Raw genomic sequence first — 13,159 nt, forward strand, 5'->3', positions numbered from 1 at the left:
ATTTTAATTGAAATAACATAAAACGTCACTGATATTTTGTATATGATCATAATAATGTTTAAGACACAATTTAATTCATCATAAAAAATTTCACTTCTAATAATACAATATTAAAAAAAAATCTTATATATCTTATTCCCCTACATGCATAATATGACAATGTCAATAATTATGCATGGTTTGATTAGTCTTATCAACAAAAAGGAGACCGATACTAGAATATATAATAATGAGTTTACATTTACAATAAAAATATGTGCATATAAAACTGGCTGCGGATCTTTTGTGAGGTCATTGCATATATAAATAAATAAGACAAATTAAATTAAATTAAAGTTGGTCAAGCTAAGCTATATATATATATATATATATATATATACACACATACATAGAGTCTATAAAATGCAGAATCTGAGCTATAACAACATCATGCATGGTTCCAAATTTCAAAGGTGATGAATAGGAAAATCACTATTAGTTTACTGCTACTTCCCATCCATCACGTAATCTTTGGATCCAATAAGCTTCATGCATGTGGTTTCATTTCAAACCAAACTTGTTGCAATCGATGAAGACAGTCATGAGCTTTTTACAAAAAGGAACATCAAAAAACACCTATTATACTATATCTCTAACTACTCATCAAGTTTAGAATAATTCTTCCATAACAAACACTAGTAGTACTCTCTAGTCGTCATCATCATCATCTATAACTATATATAGGTTCTAAAGTATGAATTTAATTTTAAAGGTGTTATACGTGTATCTAATTACATAATGTTATATTAATAGAAATAAGAGTTAAATATAATTTTGGTCTAACATCTAAGATATATGTCAAAAATTTTTTTGTTTTTTTACATAAAAAATTATCCCTAAGATTTAAAACTAAATTTTAAAATCGTTCTTTTTACTTAAATACTAAAATTTTGGACTAAATTACTCTTAACAAAAAAAATTATAAAATAAAAAAATAAGAAAAAGAGAATATTTCTGCTTCTGCGAAAGGAGAAGGAAAGAAGAAAAAAGGGAAAGGAAAGAAGAAGAATAAGCTTTTTACGATCCACTTCTACCTTCACTTCTGCCGTCACTTCTGTACAATTTTGGTCCTTAAGGTAAGAGCGATTTTAAAATCAAGTTAAAATTTAGGGACGGTTTTGTATGTAAAAAAGGTTAAGAATGAAAAAAATTTCAGCCTATATCTTAGGGACCAAAATCGTAATTAACCCTAAAAATAACAACTTTTTATATTGATCACGTGAATATTCATATAAAAAAACAGTTATGATTATATAGCTATATAAAACGTTTTACATTGTCAATACATAAAAATTAACCTTTTAAAATATATGCTATTAAAAATTGGTTTTATTACTGTTTAGTGATGAGGCTACCTTATTAGCTTGATGCACATGCAAATTAAAGGCTTATAAAGTTTTATTAGACGCTTAATATGGAAGTAAGGCAACCATGCATGCATGTTATTCATTCTTTCTATCTTTGATTGATTCTCTTTCTATCAAAATGTGTATTCATGCATGATTGCATGTTACTCGATTGTTCAAATAAATATATCGGAAAATCAAGCTAAACCAATTAAAGTTTTTTTTTTTTAAATTAAAGTGATTTAAAAATTTTGAGAAATTCTTTTCTTTATGAAGAAATTTTTTTCACACAATTTATTTACTTTTTTATTTTTTCTGTCTTACCTTTTCAAATTCAATAATTAGCCTTTTTATTAATTATTTTTAGGCATCTATTTTATCAACGTGCATGACATCAGTTATATTCTTAGATAACGAACATGAATGACAACATGTTTAGTTTTTGTAATGAGAATTAAAATTTAATTTTGGAGAATCACAAATTAAACTAATCTTCTATGATTCTATGTTTATAAAAGAAAAAATAAATAAATGACGCCCTTTAAAAATTAGGTAATAATGTTATACATATAATACTTTTTAATTTGTTGAATTGAAAATAAGAGTATAATTTTAATTTATTGATAGTGTAAATTTTTTTTGCAGAATTCTCTAATTGCATTAATTTTTTATGAGTATACACATGGTAACAAAATATATACGTAAAACTTTTTTAAACCAAAAATAAATAAAATTAAATTTTTTAAACTAATCTCTTAAATGTAACTTAATCACCGGAAATATTGATGTAATCTAATATATCCAAAAGGACATTATTGGAAACATACAAACTTTTCGAAAATAAGTTTATCACGACATCATTTTCTTTAATTCATTTAATTTCTTAGGATCAACTAGGGTATTAAACTAATCTCCTGAGGATTGAGACAAAAGACAAATCCCCCCAAAAATGATATCCACAAAATCAAATACTTATCTTCTTTTAATTACGCAGTTACTTTACTATTTTATACTATATTTAAAGATTCACTTCAAGTGATCATGATGATACGAAAAAAAAAAACAATTAAATTATAGATGATTATAATACTAATAATAAATAATAATGATGACAATATTATTCACCTATGATTATTATGATTATCAAGATCCAACAACAATGACATCATTGAACAGCACAACAAAACCTGGATGGGAAGGTTCCAAAAAATAAATAAATCCCCTAACTAAATCCTAGCCCTCCAATAACCTCATCAAACTCAATCACAAAACGCCACGTGGCACCCGAACAAATAACGTTAAAAATCCCCACCCTTGGATCAACCAAGAAGAAGGACATGTAGGCCCCACGTGTCTCCCATCGGTTGATACTCAAAAACATTTTCCGTCAAACTTAACGGCGTAAGCCTAACGCCGTGAAGCCTTACCCAGTAGATGTATAAATACGACAACCTCAAACGCTGTCTCCCTCCTTCTCTAGTCTTCCCCCCTTCCACCTCGTCTCAATCTGTAACCGTAATTCTCTCCAATTTCTCGCGCTTCAAACAAAATCTTCAAAATATCGCCACCGTTCACCATCATTCATTATTTTCATATTCTCGTTCACGCGCGCGTACGATCCTCTGTTTCCAAAAACAGAGAAACCTGCACCTCGCAGCTCATCGATTCTTCTTCTTCTTCTGAATGCGATTCACCTTCCTTCAACTACAATCTGAACCTCACACAAGGTAGTATTAATAGTAGTAGTAATGGTAGCAAAACCATTCTTCTTTATCCACTTTTTTTTTTTGTCTTTTTTCTTTTATTCTCTCTGCTTTCAACTTTTGTTTGTAGCGTCATTTATTTTATTTGCATATTTGTTAGCTCGATAAGACGATAACTAAGCTTCAGATCCCAACATTAGAGTCTCGTTTTATTGTGGTTTTGAAGAGTTTAGCGTTTTTGCATTTGCATTATTTTCAGAGGGACAAAGGAGAAGGTGGTGGCAGAGGAAGCTGAAACGATTGTTTGGTAAGTCGTTTTCGAATAACCACTTTTTTTTCAGCAGAGAAAAAAAAAGGCAAACAACATTATTGAATGTGCAGAGAAGAGTTAGAAGAATTCTTCTTCTTCTCATTGTTGTTGTTGTTCTTTTATTTGATCCTCCGCCCCCACACTTTTTCTGCTGTGTTTATATAATAATTCCTCTGCATGTGTCTGTTTGCCCCCCTTCCCCCCCTCTTCTTCTCACACACATTCAACTCGATTTGTCATTTTCAATATCTCAACCATATATTAATTAATTACCAACAAACACACTCAGTGAAATTTCCAAACAAAAATAGCCTCTACCTTGGTATCTCTATTTTACTACTTCTATATATATTAATTAATATGTCAATGTTTGTTTTAGAATTAAATGTATTTATTCATTTATATATAGTAATAGTACATGGTTTTTGTTGTTTTGTGTGAGAGTAAGGTGAGTGAGAAAGAATGTGTAGTGTAGCTGCTTTTTGGTGATGGTGTTGGAGAATGGGGATTGATTGTGATTTACACAAAAGATAAAGAGAGAGAGAGAGAGAGAGAGAGAGAATCAGAGTGAGTAGACGGGTGGGTGGAGGAGCAACAATCACCCCATTATGTGTCAGAAAATTAAAACTAATTAAATTTTGTTCTTCAATTCAAACCACTTTTGCCTTGTTTATTTATTATTATAGCATCATTTGCTTTGCTTCATTGTTGTTTCTTGTTCAATTCTTTGTCTAACAAGGGGAAGAAGCTAAGGTCCCTTTGGCCTTTGCTTTTTGCTTCCCCACATTTTGTTCTTTTTTTAATCTCTTTATCTTTTCTTTCTCTCCTTTTAATTAAACTCTTGGCCCTTTCTTCTCTTCTTTAATTCATTCATTTCATTCTCCTTCTCTTTGCTTCTTTTTGGATTCTGTGATCTCCTAAGCTCTGATCCCGAGCCTAAACATTCAAGATTGCTTTTCCTTTTTGGTTTTCTACCTCAGGACCATCTTGTTTTGCCTCATTCGGCACCTCATTTATTCATTCATTCATTCATTCATTTTTATATTATTTATTACATTATTCCCCTTCCTTCAGTTCCATTCCAACTTAGTTACATACTTTGCTCCTCTCATTCTCTTGTCACTGTTTTATTCAACAAACAAAAAAAGTGATTGTTTATTTTCCTCCCCTTACCTATTCTCAACTTTTTTTCTCCCTTGAATCAATTATATATAATAATAACCAATAACAACAACAACAATAATATCGACAAGAATAATAAATAAACACTTTACTAAATTAGTACAAATGTACAATGCATTGTTGTTATTATTGTCCTAGTCCATTGTAAACCCATGACAGTTGATATATAGCTTTTTTGTTTTACCTAAATTTCTTTCCAACACCGGAACTTTAAATATTTCTTTTGAATATGTAATTCAATGTGATGACCATTAAATGAATTTGTTTGTTTTGGTGCAGGTATAATTAGGGGGAAAGAAAAAAAAAGTATATAAATATATATATACATATAGAGAGAGAGAGAGAAAAAGAGTGAAAATGTTTACATGCATAGCTTGTACAAAGCAAACGGCGGAAGAGAGGGAAGAAGAAAGCCGTGAAGGTGGCACGCCCAGTACAAAAGAAGCCGTCAAAAGCCTGACCACGCAGGTTCCACCCTCCTCACTTTCTTCTCTTACCACCATTATTAATAACCACCATTAATGATACTCAAATCAATTATGTTAAGTGTATATTAAAAATTAGTTATTTAAAATTTATTTGATATATACATCTTGAAAAAAATTTCATGTAGAAGTGATATTTTTTTAATTTTTTTTAAAATAAAATAATAAAATTTTTAAAAATTTATGTTTTAAATAGATTAATCTCTAAAAAAATATTAAAAATGTAGATAAATTAGTTTAAATTAATATATTTTACTCTAATCATAACATTTATTGTATTGGATGATTTTATTAGTATTTTTTTTAAAACTAATATATTCAAAGTATAAATTTTTTAAGGATTTATAAATGTGATTGTAGTGTAGCATTTTTTTTAAATAATAAATAAATTTTTAAAAATTTGTATTTTTTAAATAGATTAATTTCTAAAAAAATATATAGGCGTAGATAAATTAATTTAAATTAATATATTAATATATTTTATTCTAATAACAACATTTACTATATATTAGTATTTTTTTAAAAAAAACTAATATATTTAAAGTATAAATTTTTTAAGGATTTATAAATGTAATTGTAGTGTAGCATTTTTTTTTTTGCTACCTACAAGTTTTGCTTTTGCAGCTTCTTTTTTTTCCATGTTGGTGAAAACTAACAAAATGAATAGCTATTAGGTTGGTGGGGGGGACCACATTTTGATTCTCTCTCTAACCTCCACGCATACCTATAAGCCCCCCCTACCTATGTGTTTACACAACTCCACACTCACACATCTTTCTCTATTTTTTATGCATATTAATATTCATCAGATGTTTTGTGATCTTGTCATGTCATACCACAAAAACAAAATTATTCATACAATCTAATTTTGTATACTATATTATAGGCATTTAGCCAAATTTGGTATACTTGTAGGTAAATTTGTCCTCTTCTTACTTCGTTTCATACTTCAAAGATAAAAGATAGTTACAAAAATTTCAATTAATTTAGTCCGTTTCTAATAATAAAACCAAACCCAAATGCACGTTTATCCAATTAGATGTAGCTATATGCTTTTTACAACGTTAATTAGAAAATTTTTTTCACTTATGAAAAAAGAAAATCATGGTCCAATAAGAATGCACATGACACACGGACACACGAGACATGTTTTTGTGAGTATCAAGGAGGAGGGAGATTGTTTAGGATGACGTTTGAAATGGGCCCACCTATGGTGTTGAAGAGGATGGTCCACTTGTTGCCATGTATTGGTCCAATTTATTGGTTTATTTAATGGCATGTGGTGTTACTGACCGGACGTGACCATCATGATCAACCAATCAATCCCCTATATTCCTTCTTCTTCTTTGTAGACTTTGATTTGATTTTACGGGGAAAAAATTCCAGCTTGTCAATTAGGTCCACTTATAATTGCACTTGTATAATACACCACCTAAGTTTGTTTTTAATCAAAAAATTCTATCATGATTGTGACATCTTTCAACTAGTAAGGGGGTAAACATTTAGAAAAGTTTTTAAGCAGGTGAAAACTCACCACAGTCGACTCCACGTAAAATTGATAGTTAAGAGCTATTAGATGAAAAATTAGTCAAATTAATCAAATTATTTAACAGTTGTCAGTTATCAACTTTACGTAAAGTCGACTGCATTTGGGTTTCTACCTTTTAAATATGTCAGTGAATTTTAATTATATATATTTTTTATAATTAAAATTAACATTAAAAATGACTAAAATACCATAATACTAATACATTTAGATGTTTTTCAAAAATTTATAGGTGATTCTTATGATATTTAAAAAGGGGAAAAATTATTTAATTTTAAAAATATTAAAATAAATAATTATTAAATAATCAAAATTTATTATAAAAAATAAGTTAAGCAAAAATTAGATTCCGAGTTATAGACACTATAAAATTTATAAAACATATGATAAAAAGCACAAACACATTGGCTTCAATTCTAACTACACATTCCACATTTTAATAATAACAATAATAATAATGCACTATTATTCTCTTAATTCCTTGTATTTTGATTCCTAAAGTAAAAGCAATATAGCAGTATTTAGTCTTTGGTCAAATATTCTCCAAAATTTGTGTGTGGATAATGGCAGCAGTGGGAACATGTTCAACACATCCATCGGTTTGGTTAATGTTAAGAAAAGATGTCTAGGACACAAGGGTATGCGAATCCATTGTATGGCCCATCCATGAATTCTTGTCGTCCCACTTTTTTTTTAATTTGTTTTTAAAATTATTTTATTATATATCAGTGCTTTAAAAAAAAGGGGGAAATTAAATTTGTATAGAGAAATTAAATTTGTTCATGATTGGACTATTTTCTTGATGGAAGCAAAGTATAGTGACATTTACTATTAACTATTTGTGTTTTACAGTACTTGTTATATTAATTTCCTTTCAGTCAATGTTGCATGGAATTTTTATCCTTATCTAAATAGGTAGGCACTTTTTTAATTTGATGCCTATATATCCTAACAATTTAGAACCAAATGTATCTGAATTGTGGAAAAAAAAATTGACAATTGATATTTGGATAGATATTGTTGGAGATATCTACAAATAGAAAATGCTTTCCATTTGGGGTACATAGATTGATTCTGTGACATATGTAATGTAACAATGTAAGGTTTCTGTAGGATATATAGTAAATGGTTTTTTCACACGTTAAGGTGATGTTGTTTTCACCCACTTGTATGTAGTGTTCTAGATATAACATAACAAGTACATTCTCCACTATCCTAGCTGTAAAGTATTTACATGGTGCTTTGAAAATGACCCAAGCCTGTGAAACCTTAAGACTCCATTCAGCTTCATCCAAACACACTTTTTTTGGTTTTGTATTTCAGAAACTTGCAGGGACTATGTTTCCCTACTTGTGTGTCATTTGGACAGATACTTTGTTATTCAGCAGAACCAGTTTCAATTATTTTATTTCTCACTTTTAGGTTTAATTAATTAACTTCTAGAGATCTTTATGGTTTGACATAGTTTTTAATTAGGACTATAGTTTTAAAATTTGTAATCAAGTTTCTAGAGCAATTTTTTGTCACAGTTTTTTGTTGAATGGAATATATTTTTAGCTTAGACCTTAACCTTATAATAAAATTAGATATAATAGAAAAAAATTGGTTTATCTAGCATGCAAGGTTACTTAGAAAGTTTTTATGAAAAATATATAAAATTACAGAAAGTTAAAATTTTCACTAACAATGTTAACATGTTTTTTTAGGACATATGTTAGCTAAATTTCTTTGAAAAAACTATAGGGACATTTAGTACAATTAAACTACTTTTTATGGGATTGGCTTTATTTATATTATAGCAAGTTGTGAATTTTGTATTTTTTCATGTTCTGGAAAGTGGAGAGAAGTGGTTATCCTTGCATGCCTTTCCTCCATTTAGTGGATCATTGGATGAGACAAATGATATTCAAATTCAAAAAGAAAAAGAAATGTGTGTAGGGTGATCTACATTGGGGGGAAAGTGCCACTCAGGTGTCTAAGAAAGCCTTAAAACATCATTAAGATATAGTGAGTTTCTTTTATAGGGCCCCACCTGCATAGTTCTAATTATAGGAGTCAATGGTCAAAATACATGTAGATACAGAATATTTGTAACTATTCAGGAATCTATATTTTCCTAAAGTTATGATATCAGATACACATTTTGTTAAAGTTACATGATCTATTGTGATCTGTAAAAAGATGATTTATATTGAAGTTTTTGGCCAAGTATATGTATGTATGACTTTCATGAATTTTTAGATATGTTAAACTTTTAATTTTCTAGTAAGACTGAACAGTATTATTCTATTTGCCTCCAATTATATATAGTTTTAAAAATCAAGCAAATACAAATACCATATTTAAAAACTTTTACATCATTAAGCACCAGCAATTAAACTCCATTTGAATACAAGTTTGAATGTATTGTTGTTAATCTGAATTTAATTGTTGTTATATGCAGTTAAAGGACATGGCACTAAAGTTTTCAGGTGCATACAAGCAGTGCAAGCCATGCACAGGGTCAAGTACCTACAAGAAAGGACAGAGACCTTATCCTGATTTTGACACCATCTCAGAAGGGGTTCCATACCCTTATATGGGAGGTGCAAGCACAAGTTCAACCCCTGCTTGGGACTTCACTAGCTCCAATCATCCTGGTAGAACTGACCCAAGATTCATGAGATCATTTGGTGGAGACCAGACCCCTAGAGCTCGCGATTCGGCCTCGGTTTGTGATGTGGTCTTGGAGGATGAGGGTGAAGCCAAGGAGTGGATGGCACAAGTGGAGCCAGGGGTTCACATCACCTTTGTTTCTCTTCCTAATGGTGGAAATGACCTCAAAAGAATTCGCTTCAGGTTTCTTAAGCACTCCATTATCCTTGTTAATTACATGTTTAGTGTATGCAAGATTATCAAACTCTCAAATTAACTCTAAATTTACAAGTATGCTAGTTGAGTGTTGTTTCTTGGGACTCAAGCAACCTTAAAAAAAGTGCCAACCTTCAAGTTTCATACTTGTACACCAAATATATGAGAATTTAGTTCTTCAAATCTAATCATCATTTTTTTTTTTGCATTTGAAGCCGGGAGATGTTCAATAAATGGCAAGCACAAAAATGGTGGGGGGAGAATTATGACAGAATCATGGAACTTTACAACGTTCAACGATTCAATCGACAATCTCTTAATACTCCTCCAAGATCCGAGGATGAGGTATGAAAGTACTGTATAACAAGGTGAAAACTCAAGTACAATTAACTTCATGAAGTTAAATCAATTTCTGTGAAGTTAACTGCACCTGAGTTTCCACTGACGCGTAACAAACATAAATTGAATTCAAGATTTATAATGTGTTTGCATTGTTGCCATTGAACAGCCAAGGGATTCTACATACTCAAGATTGACATCGGCGCGAGAAAGTCCTATGACCTCATCTTTAAACAGAGATTGGACAACACCAAGGCATCACTATAAACACTTGGAACAAGGTGGTTCCGGCCACCAGTTCCATGCAGCAGGGTCATCCATGGAAGCATCAAGGACTACAACCTCTTCTAGAGACGAGCCTTCAGTGAGCAATGCGAGCGAGATGGAGACAGAGTGGGTAGAGCAGGATGAGCCTGGAGTTTACATCACAATCAGGCAGTTAGCCGATGGAACGAGGGAGCTTCGACGCGTGAGATTCAGGTAACATTAGTGCATATCAAGAACATGATCTAGAAAACTAACATGATTCTTGTTTTATTTGAATTGACACTTGATGAACTAACTATTTCTGCAGCCGGGAAAGATTTGGGGAGGTAAATGCAAAGACATGGTGGGAGGAGAACAGAGATAGAATACAAGCTCAATACCTTTGAAGACATGAAAATTAAGGATGTCCTAAACAAAGATGGAATCCCCAATTTTGATTGGTAGTGATTATTGTAATGCAGCTTGTTACTTTTGGATTCTTTTGGAGTTAAGAGAGTCCTATACACAAAAACTAGTTAGTCCCTTCACACCATTGGTGATAGTCTCAGGCATTATTAAGATTGACACTGTCTTATTATACAGTGCCAAATTCTGAATTTGTTTTTGTGATCCCTATTTTTCCCAAAAGTTCAATCACCATGGGATTTGGAGGTCTAATATTTTCTTTCATTATATTATATATATAATATATATACATATCTATATTTGTTTTTGAATTCTCTCCCTTTAATCTTGGTTTCTTACACTTTTCCTTTTGTCATTATAGTTGCTGTTAATTATCATTTATTTAATCACAACATAGTTGAAATCTTATGTTGACAAATTGTTTACATACATTTCAACCAATCATGTAAGTTTCATGCATCTAACTTTAATTCTAAAAACTAAAACTAATACTTCAAACAATTCAATCGAAATAATAAAAATATTTTTTTTTTCTTTTAACATTCACTTAAATTTATGCATTCTGAACTAAAACTAAAACTAAAACTAAATCATTAAGCGTTAGCCTTTACTTTTAGAAACTAAAACTAAATCGCTATATATGTTGGTATTAGTGACTTAATAGAGTTTTTCTACCCACCAAGCGACCTTTTTAATAGAACAATACTAATTAATCTGTGAGGACATTTTCAATGATTAAACCGTAATTGTACGATTTTAACATCTTGAATAGTTTTTATTATGAAAAGATAATAGCAGCTATATAATTAATGAGTTAAAATAAGAAATACTCAAGTGTTAAAAGAGTATGGAGAGGATGTTATGGCTAATAAATAGAAAGTAAATATTGCTACTCACTTTATTTCCATTAATTTTTACATAAATATATTAAACTATCATGTAAGAATGTTACTAATATAATAAAGAATGAAATTATCATCAAATGAGAGTTCAAAGTATTCACTTTTCATAAATAAATATAAATGTTATGTATACCAAAATCACTACTAATATATTTGTGTATGAAAATATATGTTATTTAATTTATTTTTAATTATATTAATAGCTGATTTTAGTGATTAATTTTAATATATATTTAGCATGACTTAATAAAACAGAAAGAGTACATGAAGAGTACGCAAAGATAATAAAATTGTAAAAGAATAATGAAAGAAAAGAAAAGATAAAAAAATTTTATTGATTGTTGATTGATTGAAAATTATAAACTATGAAGATAAAATTAAGTATATATAGAGCATTGATCTATGAAAGATAAAAACAAATAAAGATAAGATAAAGATAAAGATAAGATAAGATAAAGAATAAAATTATAATTGAATTTGTGTATTCTGTTTAATACGCCCCCGCAAGTTGGAGGATAAAAGATGTCGAGAACACTAAGCTTATTCAGATTAATATGGAAAGATTGAGAAGACAAAGACTTGATGAAGATGTCAGCTAGTTGCTCAGAAGAGTAAATTGGGAGAAGTTTAATCACTCCAGCTTTTTGTCGAACCAAGTGATAATCAACCTCTAAATGTTTGGTTCGTTCATGAAAAACCAAATTAGCAGCGAATAGCACTCTGATGATCACAATATAAAACTAGTGGGCGGATAGGAGAGATGCGCAAAAATTGTAACACGTTTAGTATCATTGAAATTTACAAGTTGTGTTGACTAGTGCACGATATTATGCTTTATTGGATGAGTGGATAACTGTGGTTTATTTTTTGATCTTCCAAGAGACTAAAGAACTGTCTAGGAAGAAACAATAACATGTTAAAGATGGTCGAGTGTCAGGAGGCCAACTAGAAGCTGAATTTTTTATTCCCTTGAAAAAAAGTCCTTTGCCGGGACTAGTTTTCAGATATAGTAACACATGCTTACCCGTTTGAAGTTGAGATGCCATGAATTGACTTAACTGTTGAGTGGCATACATGATGTTCGGTCGAATAGTGGTGAGATAGATAAGACGGACAACCAAACGGCGTTATACAAAAGGGGACTTTTATCTTAATGTAGTCTTGTGGTACTATCCATTGGAACATAGGCAAGTATAGCACTTAATAAAACAGAATCTTCCAAAAGATCAAGACAATATTTTCTCTGAAATAAACAAATTTCCTTCGCTGATTGAGCAACTCAATATTCAAAAAATATTTTAATGGGCCCAAGTCTTTAATAATTCAAAAGTGTTAGTGACTAAAATAAGGGTTCGGTAAAAATCGACATCTACATGTTTGGTTCGTTCATGAAAAACCAAGTTAGCAGTAATACTAAGAGCACTCTGATGATCACAATATAAAACTAGTGGGCGGATAGGAGAGATGCGCAAAAATTGTAACACGTTTAGTATCATTGAAATTTACAAGTTGTGTTGACTAGTGCACGATATTATGCTTCCTTGGATGAGCGGATAACCGTTGTTTGTTTTTTGATCTTCAAGAGATTAAAGAACTGCCTAGGAAGAAACAATAACTTGTTAAAGATGGTCGAGTGTCAGGAGGCCAATCAGAAGCTGAATTTTTGATTCTCTTGAAAAAAGGTCCTTTGTCGGGATTAGTTTTCAGATATCGTAACACATGCTTGTCCGTTTGAAGATGAGATTCAGCAGGAGATGCCATGAATTGACTTAACTGTTGAGTGAC

At 30.4% G+C, this 13,159-nt stretch overlaps 1 protein-coding gene across 1 annotated transcript; it reads left to right on the forward strand.

Annotated features, from left to right (window-relative positions):
- Positions 1-2,904: 2,904 nt before the first annotated feature.
- On the forward strand, positions 2,905-10,682 carry LOC130982986 (protein BREVIS RADIX-like). The gene is made up of 7 exons (XM_057907144.1): positions 2,905-3,112; positions 3,348-3,395; positions 4,860-5,048; positions 9,055-9,449; positions 9,677-9,806; positions 9,970-10,280; positions 10,375-10,682. Exons 3-7 carry the CDS (start codon positions 4,938-4,940, stop codon positions 10,451-10,453), a joined length of 1,026 nt encoding a protein of 341 aa, XP_057763127.1. The 5' UTR covers positions 2,905-3,112; positions 3,348-3,395; positions 4,860-4,937; the 3' UTR covers positions 10,454-10,682.
- Positions 10,683-13,159: the final 2,477 nt, after the last annotated feature.

The sequence above is a fragment of the Arachis stenosperma genome, chromosome 5 (genome assembly GCF_014773155.1).
Source record: "Arachis stenosperma cultivar V10309 chromosome 5, arast.V10309.gnm1.PFL2, whole genome shotgun sequence".
NCBI classification, from domain to species: Eukaryota; Viridiplantae; Streptophyta; class Magnoliopsida; order Fabales; family Fabaceae; genus Arachis; species Arachis stenosperma.